The 27,074-nt window shown below is 47.0% G+C and overlaps 1 protein-coding gene across 2 annotated transcripts in view; it reads right to left on the bottom strand.

Moving 5' to 3' along the window:
* The window catches only part of Dpysl2 (dihydropyrimidinase like 2), a 103,756-nt gene that overhangs the window by 52,101 nt on the left and 24,581 nt on the right, over positions 1 to 27,074 (bottom strand). The window contains exons 1-3 of one of the 2 annotated variants that reach the window (XM_052732874.1): positions 12,854 to 13,187; positions 9,252 to 9,340; positions 6,581 to 6,765 (exon numbers count right to left, since the gene is read on the bottom strand). In XM_052732874.1, the coding sequence (XP_052588834.1) occupies positions 6,581 to 6,765; positions 9,252 to 9,340; positions 12,854 to 12,892 (313 nt within the window). In that variant the 5' untranslated portion in view covers positions 12,893 to 13,187. Of the gene's footprint in view, positions 1 to 6,580; positions 6,766 to 9,251; positions 9,341 to 12,853; positions 13,188 to 27,074 lie in introns of those variants that run through there. The other variant, XM_052732873.1, reaches the window with a different exon arrangement.

The raw sequence follows: 27,074 nt of genomic DNA, 5'->3' as shown, positions 1-27,074 counted from the left end.
AGAAAGGTAACCAATAGAGAAGTCAGAGGAAACCTCTGATGTTGTTCCTACTGTGCTTTCCCCCGTGGGGGTGGGGGGCCTGGGATAGACCAAGCAGGTTAAGTTGACTGTCCAGGAAGCCCCAGGAATTGTCCAGTCTCCTCAGTGCTGAGATTATAAGTACGAACCTCCCTACCACGCCAGCTTTTGGTGCATGGGTTCTGGGGAATGAACTCCGGTCCTCAAGCTTGCATGGGAAGCCGTTTAGTGATTAAACAGGCGTCCTTCCCCAGCTCCTGTGTGAGCACAGGAGGGGTGCTCGCTGACCAATAAGCAGCATGAAGTTCCTGAAGTGACTAAGCATGCTGGCAATGTTTTCTAAACCACTTCTACCTGATGACTCAATACAGAAGCTGGCCAGGGACAGCTGCAGCATCACCACACTGCAGAAGGAAGGTAAGTGATGAAGGGGGTAGTTTCCACACTGCCCTTCCCCAAATTCTAGGATGCTCCAAAATCTGGGGGGTGGGGGGGTGGGACAGCTACCAACAGGAGGCAGACAGGAGAAAATGGGGACAAGGACCCGGGTCTTCCACAGCCCACCAACATCCACCATCCCCACTAGACGTACCCTCATCAGTCCTCTGTCAGGTCGGGGACAAAGGGCTGTCCAGGACCACCATAAAGCAACCTGCCAAGCAGCCAGTGTAGCCAGCTCCCAGAAAGCCATGGGCATACAGACATGGCCAGAGCTCCAGCCCTGCCCTCCAGACGTCTCTGCCCCATTTACACAGCTGGGATACAGAACAGGGCATCTTTGGATCATGGAATTTTATCTACCAACAGAAACCCTGAGACTGAGAGACTGAGCCATGGAAGCCTGTCACTCATCCACCGTTGAAGGTTGGGGAGGCCTGGCTGTAGCCCCAATACGTTCCCTGCCGCCCCACCACTCCTCCTGGCCCCAGTCATCATTCTCACGAATTGGAATCGGACTGATGGAAAGTTCCTAACAGCCTGCACATCTAGGGAAAACTGGAGACGAGGCTCTGGAAGCATCGGAGGACTGAGACTCACCCAGATCTGTGTGCAACACCACCAGCAGAGTAGAGACTTCCATCTAGGAGGAGGGGGATGTCTCAGGAGATGAAGACTCCCATCCCTCCCTTCCTAAGCTGGTTTGATCTCTAAGGTTGTTACTGCCAACTCTCAGAACCAGGATACAAGAAAGAAACCCTGGTGGGTTGTGGTAACTCCCACAGTGCCCCTGCAATGGATCTAGCCAGGCACATAGTTAAGTCCTTCTGTAGGCTATAACTGAATGAACTGCAATATTGTATGCAGCAGGCTGAACAAGCCTAACACTTCAGGCTCCTTCAAGAGAAAATCCCTGTGAGATTTTGTAGTGGGTTCCAGCTTTGACCTTGAAGCACCACCCCAGTGAGGCAGCCGGTAACTGCCACACCTACCTATGACCTGGGGTGTAGCCAAGACAGGAGCCCTTAAGGCCCAAGATCCATATGTGCCACCCGCTTTGCTCCTCATGATCCTGGATGCTGGATTGCAGACCAAGTCAGAGTTCTCCAGAGAACCACGTTGGACTGCACCTCACCTCTCTCGGATCCTGTAACCAACCCCTTTACTGGCTGTAAGTTACCCCAAAATAAACCTCCTTTTAACTACCAGATAAACTACGTGGAGTTGCCTTGTTAAATCCCCTCATTAAGACATGAGGGCTAAACCTTTGGGAAGAGCTCTACTGTCCTCCAGGATGCTCCTTATTCTCCTCAGCAACAGGTATCAAGTAATTGGTCCAGTCACGGAAAAAAACTTCCAATCCAGCCAGCCAGCCAGTGACACCTGAGCAAGCCCAGAAAAGGCCTTCATGTCCTTAGGCAAATTATGTGACTTCATCCATGTAGGGCTTGGGAGATAAGAAGCTGAAAGGCAGTGGGGAGCATCCACACAGACAGTACACTGGATAACGTGGCTTTCTAAGCACCACCACAGGCAGATTTTGTGGTGACAACTTTGGGCCCGGACTTGGAAACTTCAGTGTGATGTGGTCGCATATTTGGTAAACACTTTCTAACCAGATTCAAATGAGCACTGCAGAGGGAATAATCAAAGTATCCATTACAGACACATCCAGCTCACACTGCGTGTTCACACGCAGGCCTGCCACAGGCAAGGAGCAAACCCAAACGCCACATGGATGCACAAATGACAAGCAATGGATGTACCACAGTGGCACTCCTGAGCCACGTCCCCTCGATCTTCCTCCACCCACAGAGAGAGCTGGGACAAGTACAAAGGGTCCTGGGAAAGGCTTCTGAGTCCACCAGGGTCTCCAGGGACACATGACTTCTACAGCTACTGTCCACAGACAGCAAGCTCTCTACGCTCTGCAAACCATCGTGAGTCTCCAGCCCCAGCATTTATGCCAGGACAACTCAGGGAGAGAGCCTGCCTCGTTCACAACCACAGGCCGACACGTCTGAGCTCTGGGATCTCCCCAGCCGCTGGCAGAGTTGATCACAGCATTGGCATTGGTGGGGGTGGCTGGAGCACTAAGGGAGCGAGCGGCCACTGCCATCACAGTCCGCACAAGACACAGACTTCCTAAACCCACCTGACTCAGTCACGCAGCATCACTCAAATCAAGTGTCCTCGGAGTTTTCTTTTATTTATCCATCCATCCATCATCCCTCCCTCCATCCATCCCTCCATCCGTCCATCCATCCCTCCTAGCACTGATACTGCTTGGGTGGGAAACTTGAAAACAAAACAGAGGGCTTCAATGGACACATGACATGAAACTACATGTCACAAAGTATGAAATAAAAATCCACCTTTTGCCAAGGTACAGAGAAAGTATGGGCTACCCGGAGGGGGCACCTACGCTGAGCCTCAAAGGGGTGAGGATTCTCACAGGCAGAAGGAAGGGCAGTCAGGGAGGCAATGGGAGCCGAGGCTGGCCAGCAGGTTCGCAACACATTGCAGACAGCTTGGGTTGCATTCTGTGAGCAGGAGGGAACCCCAGCAGGAGTCAGAGGAAGGAGACAACATGAGCAAAGCTTGGAAAGAAAGAGTCCAGCCGCAGAAAGCTGAGGCCACATAATCGAAACAGAAAGAAAAGGTGAGAATCGGCTGGCTACAGAGGCAAACCACACTAGAATGAGTGAAGACCCAGGGAGGCTCCGGGAATCAAGCCAGTGGGACTGTGAGGCGATGCTCTGGAACTGGGCACTGGAAACACAGCAGAGGAGCCACTCGTGTTCACCGTGCCCAGGCTCCACACCTCAAGGAAAAACCTTGGACTTAGGTCAGCAGCAGCAACTTCTGTCCTTGGAGATCCAGCCTGTGCAGCCAGCACAGGCTTCAGAGAGATGCACAGTGCCCTGTGGTCATACACTCTACACCTGATAATTAATTCAACTAACTCCAGATCCATGTTTGTTTGTTTTTTTCTTTTATTGCATCTTACTGAACATGTGCAGACTTTTGTCATTAAGTCCTGTGCTGGTGAGTTTCTGCTGTAAACCTGACAACCTAGAGTCACCTGGGAAGAAAGAACCTCAACTAGAGAACTGCTCCATCAGATTGTCCTGTGGCCAATGACTGGTGTGAGAGGGCCCGGTCCACTGCGGGCGGCATCACACCTAGGCAGGCAGGCCCTATAAGAAAGCTAGCTAAGCACAAGCCAAGTGAACAGTATGCAGCATTCCTCTGAAGCTTCTTCTTGAGTTCCTAGCCTCACTTTTCTCAATGATGAGACCTGGAAGTGTAAGTTGACAAAAAAAAAAAAAAAAAAAAAAAACCCTTTCCTCCACAAATTGGTTTTGGTCGTGATGTTTATCACAGCCACAGAAAAGCAAAGTAGAACACGCCCTGAAATAATACAGCATGACAGCAACTTCCGCCAACATTTACATTGCATTAGGTGTTATAAATAATCTAGAGGTTATTCAAAGTCTCCAGGAAGGTGTGTGGAGAAGATATGTAAATACTATGCTAGTCTTACATAAGAGACTTTAACACACTCAAATTTTGTTATCCTTGTGGGGAGTCCTAGAACCAACCCCCATTTTCCCAGTATAGAATTCCAGCCACCCCCACAAACCACCTCCAGCCACCACCATGACTCTGGGGCCAGTCTGGATGCTCTATGTCTGGTGTCTCTGCCCGCCCATCCCTGGATGGAAAGGGCAAAGGGTATCCTACCACCCTACACTGGGTCACCTCACAAAGATCCCATTGTGTAATGATCAACAGCAGCTTGGCAGGGCGATAATAATACGTTCTGCTGGTGATGTGTCGCCTTTTTTACACTGGAACATTCGGCGGCCTTTTCTTCAGCAGGCAGAGCCTTGCCACACACAAACGGAGCCTCCAGGGCCAGGGGAAACACAGCCAGCAAGGAAAGAGGTAAAGATTCACCCCTGGTGCAGGTGACAGGGATTAGAGGAGCTGAGAGGGACGAGAGGAGAAGGTGTGGGCAGTTTTTGTACCAATTTACCCAACTGCTTGTTTCTACAACAGCCAGAAGCCCTTCAAGTTTGCACTTGAAAACACCCAAAGCCTTTCTTTCTGGCTTCAACATGTACTCGGGAAGCCAGGGGCCTCTTTCGGGAAGCAGGCACCGAGTGACATGAAGTTTTACCCCTGCCCCGCAGAGCAAGCTTCAGCCACACACTTAAGCCAAGCAGAATGTATGTGCGCCCAGCAAGCAGAAGACAGAAAAAAAAAAAATCCTGATTCCTCACCTGTATCATTAGAGCCCCTCTCCAGGGGGAAGGCAGTGGGGCTGCTGGGAATCCTGCCCACATCAGCAACCATGGTTTTTGCAAGAGTCGTTAGCATTTTTCACAAACTACCAAAGCAATGGAAGTAGAGGGTGACAACCCCGAGCACACAGTTTACCCACACAGTCTTTCTCTTTCTACCTTCTACGGTGCTGTGGTTCGAACTCAGGACCTCCCACACGTGAGTTCTACTGCTGAGAGATAGGCTCCACCCTTCTGTTCAATGAGATCTTTCATCGAACCCCCTTACTATTGAGCCAAACTGACTGCATCTTGAACCCGCACTAACACCATCACATACCATCCCAACAGACAGAGCTGGCCAGCGCGCCCACTCCCCTTCCCTGGAAATCTCCTCGGGGGCCCTCTAGTGAGCATCTGAGGTCTCCTGGATCAGCACAAGACATACTGTGATGCCTCCACCTAGGGAAGGAGGTCCACAGGTGCTACTCAGAAAAAAAAGGGGGTCAGGAAGTGCCTATTCAGCCAAGCGAGCCCCAAGCAGCCAACAGAGCAGCAAGTTAAAGTGGGGTTTGCATGAAGGCCTCTTCCAAGAACGGCACCCACAAGGCTGGAGCAAGGCAGAGCAGCAAAGAACACTCCTGGAGGGGCTGTCTCACGGGTGTGACAAGGGAACAGAGTGCTGTCCCCAGTGCTTCCGATCAAAGACCAGGACGATGGGAACACCAGGGAGTCAGGTGTGATTCAAAATGCAGGAGACACTGGACGTTGCTCCTCTCGCTTCAGGAAGACAGATGGAAACCTTCTAGACAGACCCTAAAGCCACGGTCATCACCAAAAAACACCCAGGAAATCAGGCTTCAAAAAGCACAAACCGAGGTTCTTTCGGTGTTGACCCGAACCATCCTCCCAGCCCGACTCTTAACTCTTCCTCCGTGACACAGTACCCTGCCTTTTGCTCGTGGACAGAATCCCTTTTCTAACACAGGACTCTGAGAGGCCACTGTGCGGCTTCCCCATCTCCCCAGTCACTTGTCAAAAGGCATGCTGGAATCAAACTGCTCACAAGCAAACTCTGAACACAGCTGCTATGTCCAGTGAATACGCTTTAGATTAGATTGAACCAAGACACAATACCCTGAGAGGGACACATGAAAAGACACCATTGTGGGAGCCTGTGGCTTGTCTATTTAACAAACAGCTACTATTGGTAGTTTTTGTTCCAAAGCATAGGAGTCTAAGTCCTTCAGTGTCCAGCCCCAGTCTCCCTTGACTGAGCTTCATATCATTGGAGTAGAGGCTTCAGGCTAACACTCCATCTGCACCCGAGTGTGGTGGCATACGCCCATCACCCAAGCATTTGGGAGGCAGGGATATGAAGATCAGTAACTAATCTCAGCTATAAAGAGGGATTGAGACCAGCCTGGGCGACAGAGGACCCTGTCTGAAAAACAAACGAACAGGAAACACTTCGTTTATCCTATCTTCATTCTGAGAACTATCCTTGGAATGTTCGTAATCGAATATGGATGACTTCAAATGCCTTACTTTCAGAACCCAGTCATATTTGGAGGTCAAGGAGGACAAAAGCGCCAGATCAGACTGAGCAGCAAGCCTTCCTCTTATCCTACATAACTCCCCAGGAGCCCATCCTCAAGTTCAACTGCAGGAGCAAAGCTTAGCAGAAAATGAGGCCAAGGGAATAAGACAGTTTACTCTCTCTCTGTGCCCTCACTCGGAGCTCTGCTAGGCTCGCCAACATTAGGGTCTAGCAACCCAGACTCATTTTCACACTGCCCTGGAACCCTACTAAGGTGATGGTGCCCAAGCCTTACTGATCATGGTGGTTCCCCCAGCCAGGGCTGCCTTGGTTCCCTGGAAGAAGTCATCAGCTGACGTCATTCCCTGGTCAGGCATCTGGAAGCGAGTGTGCACGTCAATGCCTCCTGGGATCACCATTCTGGAATGGGCTTCGATGGTCTTCACTCCTCCTGGCACAATCAGGTTTTCTCCTATTTGCCTAAGAAAGCAGAGTTAGTGAGAGAGAGGCCAATGATATGTGGAATCAAATCGGATCTGACATCTGTTTTCATTAAGCTGTAAACAGACCCTCACTACATGATGAGCACTTTTGGGGTTGTTGCTATAATCTTTCATGGGAGCACCGCCCACTCCTCATCCCCAAACATGAGCAGATGTAGAATGAACTATGAAACTAGGCACAGCGGCTCACACAATCCCAACAATTTGGGAGGCTGACACGAGAATTACCTCTAGTTCAAATTCTGTAGTCTTGGCCACAGAGTGAGTTCCTGGCCCACCTAGACTGAAGAATGAGGCCCCTGTCTCCAAACATAACTTATACACAAGGCAGCAAATTCCTAATCCAATGACTAGTTATCAGAAACCCCTAGGCTTGAATACTAACGAGGCCCCAAAACACTTCTATATCATTCACTCCGTCGCCTTCTAACACATCAGCCAGCTAGTTTTCCAGAACAGTTCTCTCTTGACCTGACTCTACTTCCCAACATTTTTTTCCACCACTTTCCTTTTCAATGTAGAGAAAACAGAGGTGGAAAAGTGCAGAGAGAGCAAAACAAGAGGAAAAAAGAAAAGTAAAAAGTAAACACTATAATTCCAACAACTGTAGAACATGGAAGCAGGTGCTCATGGATTCAGATAAAGGCAGAAAAACAAATATCCATGCTGTTTGGGACATGCATCATATCCATTAGGTGAGGGGATGTTGTAGCAGTGTTTTTTGTTTGTTTTTGAGGGTTTTGTGGAGGTTTCTTGGGGGTTTTGTTGTTGTTTTGTTTTGTTGAGACAGTGCCTCTCTACAAAGCCCTAGCTGTCCTGAAACTCACTATGTAGTCCAAGCTGACCTCAAACTCAAAAAGATCCACCTGTCTCTACCCCCTGAGTGCTGGGATTAAAGGTGTATGCCACCACACACAGCTGTAGGGTTTCATTTTTGAGTCGAGATCTCACCATCCAATTAATTGTGTTTTTTTAATTTTACATCTTTCTATTTTACATCTTTCAATTTTTAAAAGGAAAAATTAATCAAGGAGGAGTGAAATTTCTAAGACAAATAAACTGTGACTAAAAATAGCATTGGGCGGCTCCATTCCAGGCCAGCGTCCTTCAGCTAGACCCATCACGCTCTCCTATGACTGGAGATGCAAAAGGAACAAGAAAGTTGTAGCCTGTGATTGCCAGAGCTGAGACTCTGCCAGACAAACACACATGGAGAAAGCATTAGCTGTGGAAACATTAAGACCCATTCTGGCTTCATCCATCAGGGTGAGAGCTTCCAAGCAGTCACAGCCAATCCAGCTCACCCCTCTCCAGACTCACTTGCTGCTAGAGTTTGATGAGCACTGCTTATTTAAAAGATGTCGTTCGCTGGAATGTTTGCCTTTCAACAGATGTGCTCCCTCTCCAGAGCCCATGGGCCATCCCCAGAGGAAAGGCATGAAGAGATTGCTACACCCCACTCAATTAACCCTCCAGAGTCCTAGAATACCCAAACCCAGAACATAATACATAAGCAGCACAGGGTGGCCTTATTTATTCTAGGAACCAGTTCAAGAATGAAACAGGGTTGGCGAGATGGCTCAGGGGTTAAGAGCACTGGCTGCTCTTCCAGAGGATGCAGGTTCAATTCTCAGCACCCACAAGATGGCTCACAACCATCCATAGTTCCAGAGGGTCCAATGCCCTTTTCTGACTTTCAAGGGCACAGATGTGTTTCTCTGTGTTGTTTTTGTGCCTGTCCTGGATCTCACTCTGTAGACCAGGCTGGCCTCGAACTCACAGAGATCAGCCTGGCTCTGCCTCCCGAGTGCTGGGATTAAAGTGTGCACCACCACCACCCAGCTGAAAAAAAATTTTAAAAAGGAATGAAACCTAAAATCCCTCCAGCACTAGGCAGCCATTTATCTGAGTTCCTGGTAATTAACTCAATGTCCTGTGGCCCTTCCTGATTAAGCAAACAGATATACATCTTAATAGGCCAGGCTGCATTCCACATTGATGTCCTATGACTGAGTATTCCATCCCAAACAACAACAGTCCAGGAAAACTGAAGTGCATGCAAGTATGTGAGCTGGCAACAAAAGGATGTTGTGTCACCTCTGTTAAAAATAGTCAATTACATAATACATGGGTGTTCGTGTGTGCTGTGACTTCCAATTCCCTGCATCTGAATTCCCAAATTCATTAATTACCACCAATAAAAATGAGCTTAAAATATGCTACATTGGTCACTTTTGGTTTTTTGGCGGCGGCTGACTAATGCCAGATGCACATTCTACCAATGTTGCAACATTCCCAGCCCAAGCTTAGCAATTCTTGGAGTCATTAAAGCTTGAGACTACTTACATGAAAGGAGCTAAAGCTTAGGAACAAGGTGTGTGTGTGTGTGTGTGTGTGTGTGTGTGTGTGTGTGTGTGTGTGTGTACACATATATACCTCTACATAGCAATGAATCGTACTTACTTGATCAACCCATCTTCCATATATATGTCCGCATAAAAGGACTGGTCATCATTCACAATCTTGCCACCTTTGATCAGAAGGCGATCACTCTATAACGAAGAGGGGAGCAAGGTCATAACACATAACTGACCTAGGAGAAGAGAAGCACCAATCCCCAAGGGAGAGGGGGGCTAGGAGCACATTTTCATCATTCAATGGTGATGCTCAAAGCCAGGGAATTTGGGGCGGTACCTTAACCAAGGTGAATCTATTCTCCTTCCCTCCCTCCGTTGGCTGGAGGATTCTCGATGATGGTTCCTACAGGAACTTCTGTGAGGAAGGGGAAGTAGTGAAGGGCAGGACTTACTGCCTCCCAGACTATAGACATTCCTCTCAGAGGACAAAAGGAGGGGTCCCTGCAGGCTTAAGCCCCCTGAGTTTATGATGAGTCAGAACACACTGGCAAAGCTCACCCTAAACAAACAAACCACCTTTTCAAGAACACCTTAGACCTGAAAACAAAAAGGCCATTATAGAACACTCCAGCTAAAGAAGACAATGCTTTTGAAATGATTTTTGGCTAAACCTCATACTTTAAAAAAAAAAAAAAATCCACCCACATGTAGGAAAATCACATCTTGGCAAAGTTTTTGTCGGGGAAAACTGACCAAAAGTCTGTTGTCATAGCATATGCTACACAAACACAGAGACTTCAGCCATAACAAGATGTCAGCAGCTTAGTGTGTCCATTCCGTGTGCATTTATCTTTGGGGTAAATCACAACAAGCACATGGTCGAGGGAGGGACATACATCCATTTAGCAGGTAAGAAACAGCTTTATGATAAATTAGAGACATGGGGGATGTTTTTAAGTCTAATACCACTACAGATGGCTGACCCACTTTTGTGTAAAAAAAAATAATAATTATTGGCCGGGCGGTGGTGGCGCACGCCTTTAATCCCAGCACTCGGGAGGCAGAGCCAGGTGGATCTCTGTGAGTTCGAGGCCAGCCTGGACTACCAAGTGAGTTCCAGGAAAGGTGCAAAGCTACACAGAGAAACCCTGTCTCGAAAAACCAAAAAAAAAAATAATAATAATAATAATTATTATTATAAAGGCTAGTCCAACTGAGAGAGCCAAGAGTGTATAAAAGAAATGCTATGTTCTGACTCACAGCTATCCAAAAGGCTGTGGATGGGATGTATGTGATGTCATTCATCATCCTGGTTTGGGTGGATGTACAGGTTTATTATTTATTTCAGAGTAGATATAAGCCTTCCAAGCAGAGTCATCCCCTTTGATTTTGCTACACCTTTCAAAGAACAGCATTCATCTTGATAACAGTCAACCCAGAAGTCTAGGACAAAATAAAATCTCAGCAACTACTACTTGCCTTTTGCAACTACCAAGAAAAGGAAAAATTTCCTTAAAATATACACATGGTGCTATAGAACAAAGAAAACAAGATACAGTTGCACATAAGTGCAAACACTCTTGGGCTTAGAAAATATTTATTGTTTCTGTTACATTGAAAAACAAGGTCAGTTCAGTTTTACGCTGTAGGATCCTCTATCCAGATGTAAGCACTGAAAAAGCCTTGAGAACAGTCAACATGGAGAGGGTAAACAAAAAATCTTTACTAGTCCTGCTCTTCATACCAAGCAGTCAGAGTCTTGGAACCTTTGTGAAGTGAACGGAGCAGGATTCTACTCCCGTGACACATGGGGAAACCGAGGCTCAGTGGGCTTAAGCCTGCAGGGACCCCTCCTTTTCTCCTCGAGAGGAATATCTGTAGTCTGGGAGGCAGTAAGTCCTGCCCTTCACTACCTCCCCTTCCTCACAGAAGTTCCTATAGGAACCATCATTGAGAATCCTCCAGCCAGTGGAGGGGGATGGGGGGAGATCGGATCATAGTTTATTCAATCTTGAGCCTTCTAGAAGAAAGCTTCTTACATAAGAGGCGGGCCACAGTGACAGAGAGAACCAATAGGTCCTAGGGCATACAACTAGATGTTTTTAAAGGATAGAGGGGGCGCTCTTTTAAAAAGTGGTTTGTGGGTTGCGTATTTTCCCCCTCCTCATACTGTCAAAATGAAATTGTCTTATTCGTGCACGAAGACAGCAAATCACAAGAGGTTTGCAGGAAATCTCCCCACCCCCACTGCCCAGTTCCCCAGATGCGGTCCTTCAGAGCAGTGAACATTTTACGTTGTATCCTGTGTGCCAGTCCTTTGGGATCTGGTACCAAGGATGGGGGGGGGGGGGGGCTTGAAAAAAAGGCTAGTACCCACCGTTGTCTGAGAACTACCCAGCCCAAGCTAGAAACCCCCGGCACACGCCCCCTCCTCTGGGCAACTGTTCTTACACCGCTCCTGCAGATGGGTGTGTCCTTGTGCACCAAGGAAAGAAGGCCGGGGTCCCAGGGACCCAGAGACAAGCAGGGAAAAAAGCTCACCATCAAATCCGACCTTAAAACCTATCTTCACTATTTGGAAGATGCCTTCAAATCTGCGTGTCCCTGGGTCCTAGCCGGCCACACGCCGGCCAGTGCAAACACACAGCATTATATAACAATCAATTTCCTTGGCGATTCTCCCTGCCCGGGATTTCCTTCGAGGATGCAGAAAACTGGACTGGTGAGATTTTTTTTTTTTTTTTCAGTAAAAGATGCAAAGCGGAGGGTGGGATGGGGGGCGCGGGGGCATCCCCGCTGCATCCCCGAATTCTTCGCAGAGATGCTTGGCAGGGATGCAGGCCTTGAACGAGGCCAGCACCTCAGCCCCGGTGATCATTGTCTAGGGCAGGCCCGGCCATCTGCGCGAGTCGCAGCCAGCGCCATTACCTCCGAGAGCCTGCTAGCTGCTGTCCCCAGCGCCCACCCGCCCAGTCCGCTTTGTATGCGCCACCACAACCGCCTCCCTGGTGGCGGAAGGGGCAGGAAAGACGGAGAAAGCCAGCCGGGAACCCTGCCAAGACCCCAGCCCCAAACCAGAGGGCTCCCCAGGTCCTCTTCGTCCACAAAAAGCTCCCGCCCTTCTCTGCTCATCATCGAGTCCCGATCCTCCCTTCCTTCTGCATCATTCCGGTACACCCTGCCCTTTCCAGCATCCCTTCGCTGTCATGACGCCTCCAGGCTGGAACTCGCTCCTTCTTGCAGGAAGAAGGCTCCAGAAAGCTCTTTCTGGAGGGGGCGGGGGACACGGGAAGGTCTGTTTTCCAAGCTCCCCACCACCGGACTCCCGGAGCCCAGCCTTGCGGCACGCAGCCGGAGAACAATATCCGAGCGTCGACCATGCATATTCAATCTGGCATCCATTTGCTTGCACCCCGCGGGCAGCGCTGCAGCATCTCGTGCTGACAATGAAGGATACAGAGGATCTGGCGCGCTACCTCCATACACTCGCGCGCCTATTTCAATGCCTTGCAAATTGCGTGCCTTATAACTGTTATTACCTCTCCCAACCCCCACCCCACCCCCACCTTCACCACCATCGCCACCATCCCCTCGGTTGGCAACAAGAAGGAAAAGTTGAATCTCTTTCTCTCCTCCACCTTTAAAATACATTCTTTAGCTATTCTATGTCACAAAAGGTTGTTCGCCTTTCTGGAGTGCCAAACTTACCGTGATGCGTGGAATATTTTTCTTCCCCTGATAAGACATCTCTCCTGGGGGTGGGGGAGTAATTTCAAGAGGACAGCTTTAAAGCAAAGATAGCCGGAAAAAAAGATTTGGTTTAAAATATATGTATTTTTTGTAGGAAAAAGGTACAATCCCTTAGCTGGCCTTGCTGTTAGGAGATTTCAAAACTATGAGACAAATGCAATCCTCTGTCTCTTCTCCTCTCCTCCAACACAGATCCAGCTAGGGCGGAAAAAAAGAAAGAGAGGGAGAGAGAACAGGAGGGAAGGGGGTGGAAATAAACTACAGCAATAAAAGCCTTGGTTCCAGTCGGCCACCACCGCGCATGCGCCGCCAGCCACTCCCTTTCCTCCCAGGCAAAAGCCATCCGCTTCGCGAGAGACGCTCACTGATTGGCCAGGATCGTGAGATATGCAAATGAGAGGGGCGGGGCAAGGCGCAGCGCCCGGGCTGCGACTGCTGCAGTGCGCGCAGGGCGCGGTGCGTGCGCCCGAGCAGGGAGCGCGCCTTTCGCGCCCTTTCTCTGATCCTGGGCGGGCGAGCGGGCACTGCGGCTGGCAGCGAACCCAGATGCTGCATCTGCAATTCAGGGCACAATGGAGGGGTGGTCGTCCCGGGAGGGTGAGGAGGGGGCGCAAGCCCGCGATGGAGGGGCTTCAGTACGGCCCGGGCGGCACGCACACGCCCGCCCGCGCGCCAATCCGCGGAGGCCGCCGCTGCAGCCCCGCGTGGGGTGACTGCGCTGAGCCAATGGCCTCGCTGGCGGCGAGCGCGCGACTGCACCGCGGCCTCCCCCGCCCTGCTCGCCAGAGCGGCCTCCGCCCTGCAGCGGCTGCTGCGACAGGGGACTGACGGCTGGAAGAACGCGAACAGCATCCGGGAAGGTCGTGGGCTGCTGGGCACCGGACGCCCCGCCCCAGAACGGTTTTTTGTGACTGCAGGCTACCAAGAACAAGAGATGGAGGCCGTCGCCTATGAGGCAAAAAGGGCCCAGTCTTGCGCCCTGGTCGCCCTTTTAGCTGGCACACCAAGACCGACTCCTTTTGTGTGGTTGCGGCGCCTTCTGATCTGGGGAGGAAAAGCTGCTGCGAATCTAACTGCAGGGAGTCAGTCCTAAGGCCCCCACAGCCGGAAGCAACGTGATAGGTTATAAGGAGCAAGAACAAGAGATAGGAGAGGTTATATCCCACAGAAAGGAGAAACTGAGTAATGGAGAAACTCAGCCTCTAGTCACTAAGAGCATTCCAGGCCTCTCTTCACGGTGCTAGTAGTGCAATAATAGGCCTGTGAGCCTTTGACTGTCAAACCAGGCTGTGATGTTGTAACAATACTAGGGGAAGGGGAAGAGCTGGTGCTGTGGACCCGGGAAAGGGTGCCCCGGGCAGATGACAGAACTTCTGCCAGAGGCACAGCTTTGACCTTCTCACCTTGAGATCAAAGAATGCCTGTGGTTACTGCTTAATCTAGGTCACTGGGCAGCCTTTCGGGGAGGGGGGTATCTGTTTAATTGGCTCACACCTGCTCAGCAACGATTAGCCAGATAAAGACAGAATTATCCTGGGGGCTCTGTTTCCCCGTTTTGTTTTGTTTTGTTTTGTTTTGTTTTCTGCACCTGGCCACTGTAGGGGTCTTCTGTCTTTCCAGACTCAAAGGAGGTGTAAAATCCACCCTTTCAATTCCTGCCTTAAAATCTACAGTCCCGGAGGGACTGTGCGGCTTCTGGCCAGTTCATTCAAGTTCAAGTTGGATTTAAGCTGTACATCTTGAAAAGAAAACAGAAGCCAGTCCCTGCTTCCTGTTCCAACTGTATGACATGCACTAGCAGGGCGAGCCCAGATCTTAAGTACTGGTGTCAGCCGGTAATGGCTACAGACTTCAGGCTCAGAAAGCTTAGCAGGTGGATCCTATAATCTCAGCACTCAGGATGCTGAGACAGGAGGATCAAGATCCACCTGGGCAATATCATGGACAAGAAAGAAAGAAAGAGAGAGAGAGAGAGATAAATATATGCTTTCCTTTCTGGGAAAGCCAGATCCATCTGGGCAATATAGACTGGAAAATAAATAGATAAACAGATAGATAAATAAATAAATCAAAAAATATGCTTTCCCTTGGGAAAGCCAACAGTAAAGTTCAGCTAGAAATCAGCAGGGGAAGGAGGGTCCTATTAAATCACAGGAACAAATAACTACTTGTCAGGCAAGGATAATGAGATTTAAATTAATTTAAACAAAATAGCCTCTAGTTACTTCGTTTGTTTTTGCTGCACTTTCCTGCTCTTGATCTTAATGGATTTAAAGACATCTTGTTATTTCCCAATTTGCTATGGAATATTTTGTTTTTGTCGCATCCATCCATCCTATTAGTGCCAATCTCCTTCCCACAGCCATACACACAAGGTTCTTAACCCATGATAATTGACATTTCTCCCTATAAATGCCCAGAGACATAAGGTTAAAATTGATTTATCTGTTCTGACTGGAGCTTAAGAGAATATTTGGCACATAGAAGGCCCTGAAGAGAAAACAACTTTCATTAATGAAGGACAATAATTGTAGTTTGCATATCTTAGCAAACTTACTGCCCAGTTCAATACAGGAAGATTAAAAAGGTGGGCAAGAAGCATCCACACTGACAGATGGGTTAATCCGAACTGTGTTTGTTAGCTCTCTTTAAAAACAGTCAATGGAAAATTCCTAGGAAATGATTATCAGTCTCCAGCCCGACTTCTGGGTATTTAAAAATTAAATGCCCAGCAACAAGGATCAACCTGTCTATTCTGAATTCACAGTCTCTTCCAGAGCCCATCTCCCTGCAGTTCCTCACCCAGCACCAGAAGAGGGCAAGCAGTGGTGTCTACTGAGACAGTCCTTATGATGGAATACCCCAGGTATCTGGTGTCGTCTGGGGCAATGAGCTGAGAGGTGAGTTGGAGGTGCCCAGCCAGAGACTGACGTCAGCCTCCACTGCAGTTGCAGGCCCCTCCCCCTGGACTCATACCCTGTCACGATGCTTAGCAGATACACAGAGCTTCAAATCAAACCTCTCCTTGCAGAGAGAGAGAGAGAGAGCTACAATCCAGTAGTAGAGTGCTAGCCTAGCATGCCCAGAGCTCCGTTGTGGTTAGCTGGGCTTAGTAGCACAGACTTGGAACTGCAGCTCCTCAGGAAGCTGAGGCAGGAGGAACACAAGTTCAATGCCAGCCTGGCCAACTTATCAAGACTAAATCCTAAAATAAAAGAGGTAAAAAAGCAAACTTTGTGCTTCCTTTTCTTTCACTTCTGGTTTTTGTTTATTTTTTCATACCATATAAGATGCAGTCCAGCAAGCTGTGAGACCCATAGCAGGCATTAATGATTGGTACATAAATAAATAGGCTTTGTCACTTTAATTATTAAGGTAAAACCAAAAAGGCTTTTCCACATTACCACCATGCCAAAACAAAACAAAAAAAACAACAAAACAAACCAAAAACCCCACCCCAAACTCACTCTTTCTTTTGACACTATTACTGTGCTGGGTCTTGCTTTTCTGTCCACACAGTCCCCTCTTCCCCAAGTCCCTGGAACCACAACAGAATTCTGCTTGCAAAGCTTATTTTTGTGGGAGAGGGGAAAGCTGCCTATGTTTTTATGCTATGTTTCCTCTAACAAAACCACTGTGTTCGACTAAGCCTGATATCAGGGAGAGTCATTAATCTTAAAATGGACCTCAGAATCATACAAGGTGTCCCTAGGAAAATATCACCATTACTGATTTCTGAAGTTGTATTTTGGAGACAAGTAGGGGAAGAAGGGTTCTAACCCAGAGTCTTATGCTTGCTAGGCAAGCACCCCCATATGGAGCCACACCCTTGTCCTCTGAAGCGGCTCCTTCCTCCACTCCATCATTCCATCCTGTGCTTGTACGATATTTGTCCTATCGTGCCACCCATACCACATGGCGCACCCCAGCACCGAGCCTGGAAGAGGGTAATTCTGTTTGAACTCACGGAGCTAAGAACCTATTACGAAGTCTTAGTGATTGCTCACCCTGATAAAGAATGCAGCAGGAGGAAAAGATGGCTATGCAGATGGATGGAGTAGAGATAGCACCCACAGGAGATTTATAAGATCTTTCTACCAGAAAATGGGGTGGTGAGCAGAGGGCTGTCGTTCTGACGCTCCGGGGTGACTGGCTATTCTCAGTTCCTCACTATCTACCCAGTATGAATTCTATCCAGGCCCAACCCACCAAGGCTCTCGGTTTCATCTTCCCCCTGTGTGGGAAGCTGGAGTAACCATTTCTGCTTCTGCAGCACCCAAGGGGCACCGTGCAAGCACAATGCTGAGAATGTCACAGAAAACAATGCTGAGAATGTTAAGAGACACTTGGAAACGAAATGCTGACAGGAAAAGCAGAACCCAGATGTGGCCAGGAAGAAAAAGCCACAAACCCCTGCGCCACTGCAGCCAGCCGCCCAGGGCTGCAGCCTCCGATGTGCTCTGCAGAGGTTAGGATGACACAGTATTCAGGAGCATTGCCTAAATCAAAGAGCTTTGGCTAAAGTGCTCTGCTGTGATGGCCACGAGCAATGATGACTGCTTTATGGAACCCCACAGGACACAGATTGCCAAAGAAGAGCTAAGCAGCCATACATGAGGCCAGCCCACTACCACCTTCAATGGGTACATCTTTTGGGTAGTGATCAATGAGGACCATTAGGGCAGCCATACACTGCTTTTACCAGAACTGGGCAGGTATGAACAGCCCCTTTGGGGCTCTGAAAAGGTCCTAAAGATCCCCTGGCTACATGAGGCCGAGAGGAGTCTTAGGGCACAGATGGAAGTGTGCCCTCCACAGAAATTAACAGAATCCAGCTTTCTCTTCCAGTCTCCAGTTAGCACGGATACCACCCAAAGGACCCCACATGACACACCTTGCACCCCAATATGTGTGAATACAGATATCCTTGGGGTCTCTGTCCCTGCTGGAGACACAAGGCACCTGGCTCTGGCCTTCCCGTCTCAGGTCTTCCCTCTGGTGGCCAATGAGGAGTATGCATACAGTTTGTTCCTTTGTCCTGGAGAAGTGGTCTGCACACTACGAGAGAGCCTTTAGGGTACTGGTCCTAGTGTCCTCAGCCTGTCTGCCCATCAGAATCATCTGACCCTGGCTCCACCCTCAGGACCAGAGCCTCCCAAAGCCAGGTTCAGGAAGATTATTCTCCTCTGGGCATTGAGCCGCAGACCCAGACCTTCTATTTCTAAAGGAGGAAAACAAAAAAGAAAAAAAAATGAGCTACCATGAGCTAAAAGGAAGGTTTTACCCCTACTCAGAACTCCCTCTACTTCCCAAAGCGCAATGTGGCCTGTTCTTTCTACAAAATAGTGTAATAGTCTAGCTTTCATCAACTTGTCTGGTTTCCACTAACAATCCAATCTGCTACAATGTTGCTCTGTAGCTAAGAAGGTAGGAAACAGAGCACAGACTGATTCAGTTATGAGGCTGAGAGCTTAAACACCTACTCCAGGTGCAGGTGCGCCTCAGTGGTTGAGTTTATCTAGAATATGCAAGTCTCTGGCTTTGGTCCCCAACACTGCCAAAGTTCAAGTTAAATACATTTTCAAAAACAGTACCCATCTTTCACCTTCCCCCAAGCCCTACAAAGTGTGTCCTATCTTACAGATAGAGTAAGGTACAAAGAGGTCTCTAGTCAAGCACAGCTTCCCACTGGAGCGAGAGAAATATTCAAATCCAAGAGCCCCATAGTTCAGCAGGTGTGTCCTCTCTGTAATAAAGAACTTGATTTAGAACCCAGGCCCTGCCTTGTACAAGAGGAAGGCATGGGGGATCTACCATCTGTCTTCACTCATTTCTATCCCTGACCCCCATTCCTAATGCACTTCCCGTTACCCCCCAAATCCATCCCTTTCTTGCCTTACACCCCACCCCATACACACACACAGAAAGTAGCTTCTTTGAGCATCCCTGGACTTCCTGTCATGAGAATCAGTACAGAAGGACACCAAAATTAAATGAAAATGCTTAATGGTTCTTCCCACTAGAAGAATAAGGTTTACCTCAAAGGCATGTGGAGATCTAGATGCATGGTGTATCTACTTGCACAGTCAGAGCATGATGGAGAAATCCCCCACTGGCCCAACACAGGTAAATCTTGACTACTCACCAGAATTACAGCCCAGAAGACTGGCCCATACTCGCATGCAAGAGAATAGAGCCTCTGCAAGAGTCATCTGCTCTGACCTCCAATCTCACCAGACTGTCCCCACAGCAACACTTCAGAACACAACACTGACAGAGGGTGGCAGTGTGTCCATGTCTCAGAGAAAACCTCTCCTAGCATGATACAGGCTGTCTCCCACAGCCCTTCTATTCAGGCAGCGATGTCTCCACCAATGAACATCTTGCAGCGAAGGAGACAATGCTGTACTTGCTGTGTCCAGCCAAGACACCTCTTGACCCATGTGGCTGTGGTGCCCTGTCATATAGCTAGGGTGACTGAAGGATTTTTTTTTAGGTTTATTTCAACAATATTACATTGATTTTCATGTACATACACACCTGAGGTTCTTTCAAATCACTCACTCCTGTGCTCAAGCCATACAACCCAAGGTCTGTTTGTTACAGCAGCAATATTCTTTCTAGACTGACTGCTATCAATGTCTCTACTCTTTACTTCCTTGAACTTGGGGAAATGCTCCAGCCCTTTCACCCCTGGGCTCTGTGTCCTCACCAGCTACTGCCCTGCCACTATCCTTCTTCCACAGCTCTACTCTGGCGAACTGTGGGCTGTTTTCATGGTCTTCACTTCCTCAGCTTCCTTTCCCATCAGCTTCTCAAGCCACAACCACTGGCTTTTTCCCCTGCTGTTGAAAGAGATCGAACACAGAGTTGGCAACTGGTCAACCTCAGGACCCCTTTGTAGACTTCACCCTAAGGGACCCGGCTGTGACAATTAACTGTTGTCTCTACCTGTTTTCTTTCAACAACTATTAGCTGTTTAGTGTCCACAACATATGACTAAATGAATAAAAGTAAGTTACACTATATTATTATATAATATGATCCCATTCAAAATAATCAATAAACTTGATTTTAGAGTATTTAAGTTCACAGGACAAAATGGGCAGAAAGTAACAAGAGTTCCATATGTCCTCCACAACAAACACACAGTTTCTCTTATTATTAATACATTAACACATTAGCATCTTACGTCCTGAAATAAATTTATTACCACAAGTGAGCATATTATATATATATATATATATAATATATAATATATATATATATAATATATATATATATGAGGAAAGGTCTCATTCTAGAGCCAGGTGACCAAGAATTTATTCTGTAACTCTTTAATTTTTTTTTCAAGACAGGGTTTCTCTGTGAAACTGTCCTGGCTGTCCTGGAACTCACTCTGTACTCCATACTGGCCTCAAACTCACAGAGATCTGCCTGCCTCTGCCTCCCGAGCGCTGGGCTTTGTTCTGTAACTCAAGCTGACCTCAAACTCATGGTGATCTTTCTACCTCCATTCTCCAAGTTCTGGGATTACAGGTATGAGCCATCATATCCAACTTTGACACAGTATTAATTAAAAAACATAGCTCACATTAAAGTTCAGTCTGCATTGCTGTGGTTTGCTTTCTTGTTTTTAAGACAGGATGTTGTATAGCATAGATTGAGTTCCAACTCATTATGTAGCTGAGGATGTATTTGAACTCTTGATCCTTCTGCCTTCACCTCTCAAGTGCTCGGAGGCATTGCAGGCATGCACTACCATGTCCAGCAGGTTTTCTCTTGAATGTACAGTCTATGGGTTATGAAAGCCAATGACAGGTATCCACAATTACAGTATCATACAGAATTGTTTTGTTGCCCTAAAAAGTCCTTTGCACTCTACAGATTATCACACACACACACCACACACACACACACACACACACACACACACACACACACACACACACACGGCAAACATCAATCTTCTTGCTGACTTTGTTGTTTTGTTTCTTCAAGAACGTCATATTGTTGAAGTCATATATCATGTAGCCTTTCAAAATTAGCTTCTTACATTCATCAATACATGGGTAAGATTCTCTGTCTTTTCATAGCTTGGTAGCTTATTTATTTTTATCACTTACTATTCTATCAAGTGAATAAACCTTTTTTTTTTTTCTTCACTACTGAAAAATATCCATCTTGGGGGTTGGAGAGAACTCAGCAGTTAAGAACGCTAAACCACTCTTGCAGAGAACTCAGGTTCAGTTCCCATCATCCACATGGTGGCTCACTCCAGGAGATTTGATGGCCTCTTCTGTACTCTGAGACACTGCATACACATGGCACACTGCATATGAATAAACTCATGCAAGCAAAAACATACACATTAAGAAAGTTTAAAAACAACAGATCTTTAAAAAAGAAAGACAACTTGGTGGCCTCCAAGGTTTTGCAATTATGATCATGCTGCTGTAAACATTTCCATACAGAGTTTTGTCTGGACACATGCTTCATCACTTCAAAGTGTAGGGTCACTTGATCACCTAGCAAGAGCATATTCCCTTTTGTAAGAAATTGCTCAGCTGTCTCCCAACATGGCTGTTTTGCATCATATTGGCATCTGGCTTCCCTTCAATGTGAGTGCTTAGCACCTTCATCAGGGATTGGCTGACCACCTGGGTGGGAGGGGCTTTTTGTTTCATTTCTTTTCTTTGTTCTAGTTTGTTGTTGCTGTTGTTGTTGTTTGTTTTGTTTTTGAGACAGGGTTTCTCTGTATAGCCCTGGCTGTCCTGGAACTCAGAGATCCACCTGCCTCTGCCTCACAGGCGCTGAGACTAAAGGTGTGCACCACCACCTCCCAGCTATTGTCTTTGTTTAAGTAAAGGTTGTTGCTGGGCTTGGTGGTTGGTTTGGGAGATCTGTCCGTTTGTTCACGATGCTGGGACTGAACCCAGCCCTTCATGCTGCTAGGCAAGGGCTCCACCACTGGTCTTCATCCCCATGAGATGTCGTTTGACTTCTGGGCATCCTATCTGGTTGCATTGGTCTGTGCCTCTGTCTTTATGCCATTACTACCCTGTATTTATCACCATAGCTTTTCATATATTTTCAAGTAAGAAACTTTGATGCCTCCAGATTTGTTCTTCTTGCTCAAAAATGCTCAGATTAGTCATGTTCCTTGGTGGATCTGCATTAGCTAAGACTGATTTCTATTTCTGTAAAAAGTGCCAACAGGATCTGAAGGAATCACATTAAGTCTGTCACTTGTGTAGGTGATGTGGACAGTTTGTTTTTCTTTTTCCAGTTTTCGTGCCTGTGCACATGCTTTTGCATGTGTGTGAGTACACGTGTGTGCAGGAGCATGTGAAGGCCCAAGGGTGTTGGACTCATCTTCTCTTGCTCTCCTACTTTACTTACTGAGGCAGGGTCTCTCAATCAAACCCAGAGCTCATTGACATGTTTTGATAGCCAGCTTGCCCTTGGAGATCCCATTTTCACCTTCCGAGGCTGGAATTACAGGATGGCCACCACACTCACCCAGCATTTATCTGGATTTCTGGGGATCTGAACTCCAGTCCTCACACTTCTGAGGGTCAAGCACTTGAACCACTAAGTCATCTCCCCAGCCAGGGTGAATATTTAAAAACATATTAATTCTAAAAATGAACATGGGATTCTTTCCATTTATCTTTCTCTTCCTTAATTCCTTTATGAATAGTTTTTACTTTTCAATACACTGCAATGTACTAGTCTTTCACTTCCTTGGTTACATTTATTCCCACATATTTTATTGTTCTCTTGCTCATGTGAATGGAATTGTTTTCTAAATTTCCTTTTTAGGATAGTTTATGGTGTACCAAAGCAAGATGGAAGTCAGGCATGTGATCCCTGCTTGTAATACCAGTACTAGAGAGACTGAGGCAGGAGGATCACAAGTTTGAGACCAGCTTAGACTGCATAGGAAGACTTTGTCTCAAAACAATAAATAACTTTTTAAAATCAAGATGTGAGGGGAAAGGGGCCATAAGATGGCTCAATGGGTGAACACATGTAGCTATAGATTTTATATAGATATATATACATATATATGGATAAAAAGATAGACAGATGATTGATTGATAGATAGATGATAGATAATTGATGGATGATAGGTGGATATAGATAGATAGATAGATAGATAGATAGATAGATAGATAGATGATAGATAGATAGATAGACAGATAGGTAGGTAGATACATAATTGATAGGTAGGTAGGTAGATAGATGATAGGTAGATAATTAGATAGATAGATAGATAGATAGATAGATAGATAGATAGATAGATAGATAGATGGATGGATAATTTATCCACTGGCTCTGTTCCTCTAGAGAGCAGTGACTAATACAGGCAGCTTTTCCTTCTTTTCCTTATCTAGTTCTCTTCAAAAGACATGGGCATCCTTACTTTGCCCCCAACTGAGAGAATTTTTGAATTTCCCCATTGGTTATGGGACCAGCTTTGGGATTACCCTGACCCCACTCACTGTGACATAAACAAACATGTGTGTAAGTAGAAGGAGGCTGGAGGAGAAAGCCAGGTTTCCTGCTGTATCATTTTCCATCTTATTCCCTTGAGTCTCACTGAATGTAGAGCTAGGCTGGCAGCCAGCACACCACACCAATCCTCTTGTCTCCACTGCTCACAATGCTAGGGTTAGACACACGGCCATGCCTGGCTGGGTTTTGTAATATGGGTGCTAGTGGTTCAAACTCAGGTCCTCATGCTTTCATAGCAAGTGTTCTGTACCCATTCAACCATCTCCTTGCCCCAGCTGTGAGTATACAAGAATGGCTTCACTGCAGTGACATGGGATCCTTCTGTGGTGGTTTGAATGAGAATGGCCCCCATAGGCTTATGTATTTGAATGTTTAGTCACCATTTAGTGGAACTGTTTGGGAAGGATTAGGAGGAGTGGCCTCATTGGAGAAGGTGTGTCAATGGGAGTGAGCTTTGAGTTTTTTTTTTTTTTTTTTTTTTGGTTTTTTGAGACAGGGTTTCTCTGTGTAGCTTTGCGCCTGTCCTGGAACTCACTTGGTAGTCCAGGCTGGCCTCGAACTCACAGAGATCCGCCTGGCTCTGCCTCCCGAGTGCTGGGATTAAAGGCGTGCGCCACCACCGCCCGGCGAGCTTTGAGATTTTAAAAGCCCATGCCAGGTCCAGTTTCTCTCTGTCTCTGTCTCTCTGTCTCTCTGTGTCTCTCTCTCTCTCCTCTCTCTCTCTCTCTCTCTCTCTCTCTCTGCCTGCTACCCGTGGATCAGGATGTAAAGCTCTCAGCTCCCGCTCCAGCACCATGCCTGTCCACTTCCCTCCATGATGATAATGGACTAACCCTCTGGAACTGTATGTAAGCCGCAGTTAAATGCTTTCTTTTGTAAGCGTTGCCTTGGCCATGGTGTCACTTCACACAGATAGAACAGTGACTAAGGCATCTTCTACACCTGCTTGATTGAGACTTTTATTAACCAACAACTGTTAGTCTCTGTGAAAAGCTGTTTTACATTTCTTCAGGTGGCTTTGTAGGGTTTTCCTTCCATCTTGTCTGCATGTTGTAGGTTGGTTTGCCTGTGTTAAAACATCCTTTTATTCCCCAAGCAAATCTCACCCTGTCATGCTGTGCAACCATGTGAGACTGAATTTGGTTGAGAGTGTTTATAAGTATCCGTGCTCATCAGGAATGCTGGCCTGTGGCCTTTCTTATTTTCCTAGTGGTGTCTTCACCTGGTTTTGAAACCCAGGCAAATAATCCTGATTCATGACGTGGACTGGAAAGTGTCCCCTGCTTTCTGATTTAGGAACGAGTTTAAGAAGGCCTCAACTCTGAGTTAAGACATTCACCATGGCAGTGAGACATTAGAGTCCTTGTGATCTCCTTTTTGCCGGTGTGACAAAGTCATGGTCAACAAGACCCCTGTAGGTTTAGTTAATAGCCACACTTACTACCCTGGTAGTGCCAATGTCCAGGGCACAGGGACACACAGAGCAGCCACAAAGCTCGAGTGTGTGTCAGGAGGAGATAGCACCTGCTTGCTACACTTTTCTCTGCAGTTATCCTCAGCTTGTGTGCGCCCATCAGGTTTTGGTTCCTTCCTTCATATTACACTGTTCTTTATTGATGTCCTTTGGTGGGTCCACTGTCCAAAGCAACGTCTGCATTTAGTTCTCATGTTTCCCTGCGATTTTCAATCTGGAATAACTAATCTTTGCCTGGCCTTTTGACTCTAGCACCTAATGGAGATTACAGGTCACTTATTTGTAGCCTGTCCCTCAATTTAAATGTATCTGTCATGTCTTTGTAATCTGTGTGCTTTCTGTAAGCTTATCTTTAAAGTCATTCCTGGTCTCCTCCATGACCTACCCACATCATGGGGTACAAGATGTCAGTCTGTTCCATGACTAGCTTTGTGGCTGCTCTGAGTGTCCCTGTGCCCTGGACATTGGCATTACCAGGATAGTAAGTGTGGCTATTAACTAAACCTAGACAGGTCTTGTTGACCATGACTTTGTTGACCAGAAAGGAGATCACAAGGACTCTAATGTCTCACTGCCACGGTGAACATCTCAACTCAAAGAGTTGAGGCCTTCTTAAACTCGTCCCTAAATCAAAAAGCAGGGGACACTTTCTGGGGGAATGGAAAGTGGTACCATGTCAACTGTGACTTTCTGATTTGATGGTTCACTTTGGTCACAAGGAGAACGTTCTTGTGTTTTTAGGAAATGAACACTAGAATGTTAAGCGATGATGGAGCACTTATTCTCAAGCGATGCAGGAAAAACATAGGGGGAAAGCAGGGGGACAGAGAGCGGGACTGTAGTAAAGTGTCAGCATTAGGGAAGCTAAGTGAAAATGTAGCATACCCAAATTCTCTTTCTCACTGTTTTTATTTTCTTACTGTGTTTCCCCAGCAGACTTGGAACTCACTATGTAGATTCTGATGGCCTTGAACTTGCATTAATCCTCTGCTTCTGCTCCCAAACATTCACATGCACTACACCTATTCATTACCATGCATGGCCTCCAAAATCCTCTAAACATTACATGACTTCAAAAGGCAAACTTATTTAAAACACTGTTAAAGCCCAAAGTCATTTTATAAAATTTTGTATTAATAATATTAAAAGTTGTTTACAAGGATCCATCCCTGCTGCATGAGCAGGTTTTTTGGAGCCCAGTGCCTATGGTAGGACATCTTACACAGCCTTGGTTCATGGGAAGGAGCTTGGACCTGCCTCAATTGAATATACCAGGTTCTGCTGACTCCCCATGGAAGTCCTTGCCTTAGAGGATGTCGGAATAGGAGGGGGACTGGGGGGGGCGAAGGCTGGGGGGAGGGAAGAGGGAGGAGAGGGGCACCTGTGGTTGGTATGTAAAATGAATAGAAAATTTCTTAATAATAAAAAAGAAAAAAGTTATTTACAAATATGACAAAAAAATCCCCCCCCAAAAAAACCCTCACAAATGCTGGTATTGGGGCCCCTTGCTGCCTCATCCTGAAGCTCTGAATTTGCCTTGACCTCGAAGTCTCTGGGGCAGCTGGCCCAGACCTGGCTCTGCCACAAGGGAAAGTCAAGATCCAAGGCCATGACTTTTAAAACTGATTATGTGTGTCCCCACACAGAGACAAAAGTCCAAATCTCACATTCCTTTTTGTATAAACAGACCAAAAACTTAGTATATGGGCCATCAAGATGGGCCAGCGAGAAGGTAAAGGTGCTTCCCCCAGATCTAGAGACCTTGCCCTAATTATCTAAATATTTACACAACAACAAGGAGACCAAGAGGATTTCCCTGGGATCTCTATAGCCCTTAATTTAGCTATGAACGTATTTATTTAAGTCACTCATTAGAAAATCAACTTAAAAAAAGCTTTCCACAGGCTCTGTGGAATCCCCAAACAACCCAGGCTGTTGCCAAAAGCATAGGTTACTTTCCACAAGCTGACACCAAGGCCGAGTTGCTGAAGACAACACCTACACAACTCACTGAACATGGAGATGTCAAGCTGGTGTCTGCACAGAATCTACAGCACTGTGTTCCAGTGTCTTTGGTTCAGAAAGGTACTCAGCATGATATCAAAAGAGAAATGTAAACACCAGGCCAGCCACAAGCCCTCTGTCTACAGTGGTGTTCTACCTGTAACATGCTAGGGCAATAGC

The sequence above is a fragment of the Peromyscus californicus genome, unplaced genomic scaffold (genome assembly GCF_007827085.1).
Source record: "Peromyscus californicus insignis strain IS unplaced genomic scaffold, ASM782708v3 Scaffold_12__1_contigs__length_115047231, whole genome shotgun sequence".
NCBI classification, from domain to species: Eukaryota; Metazoa; Chordata; class Mammalia; order Rodentia; family Cricetidae; genus Peromyscus; species Peromyscus californicus.
The sequence above is the reverse complement of the archived record's forward strand: the minus strand, read 5'-3'. Positions and strand labels throughout refer to the sequence as shown.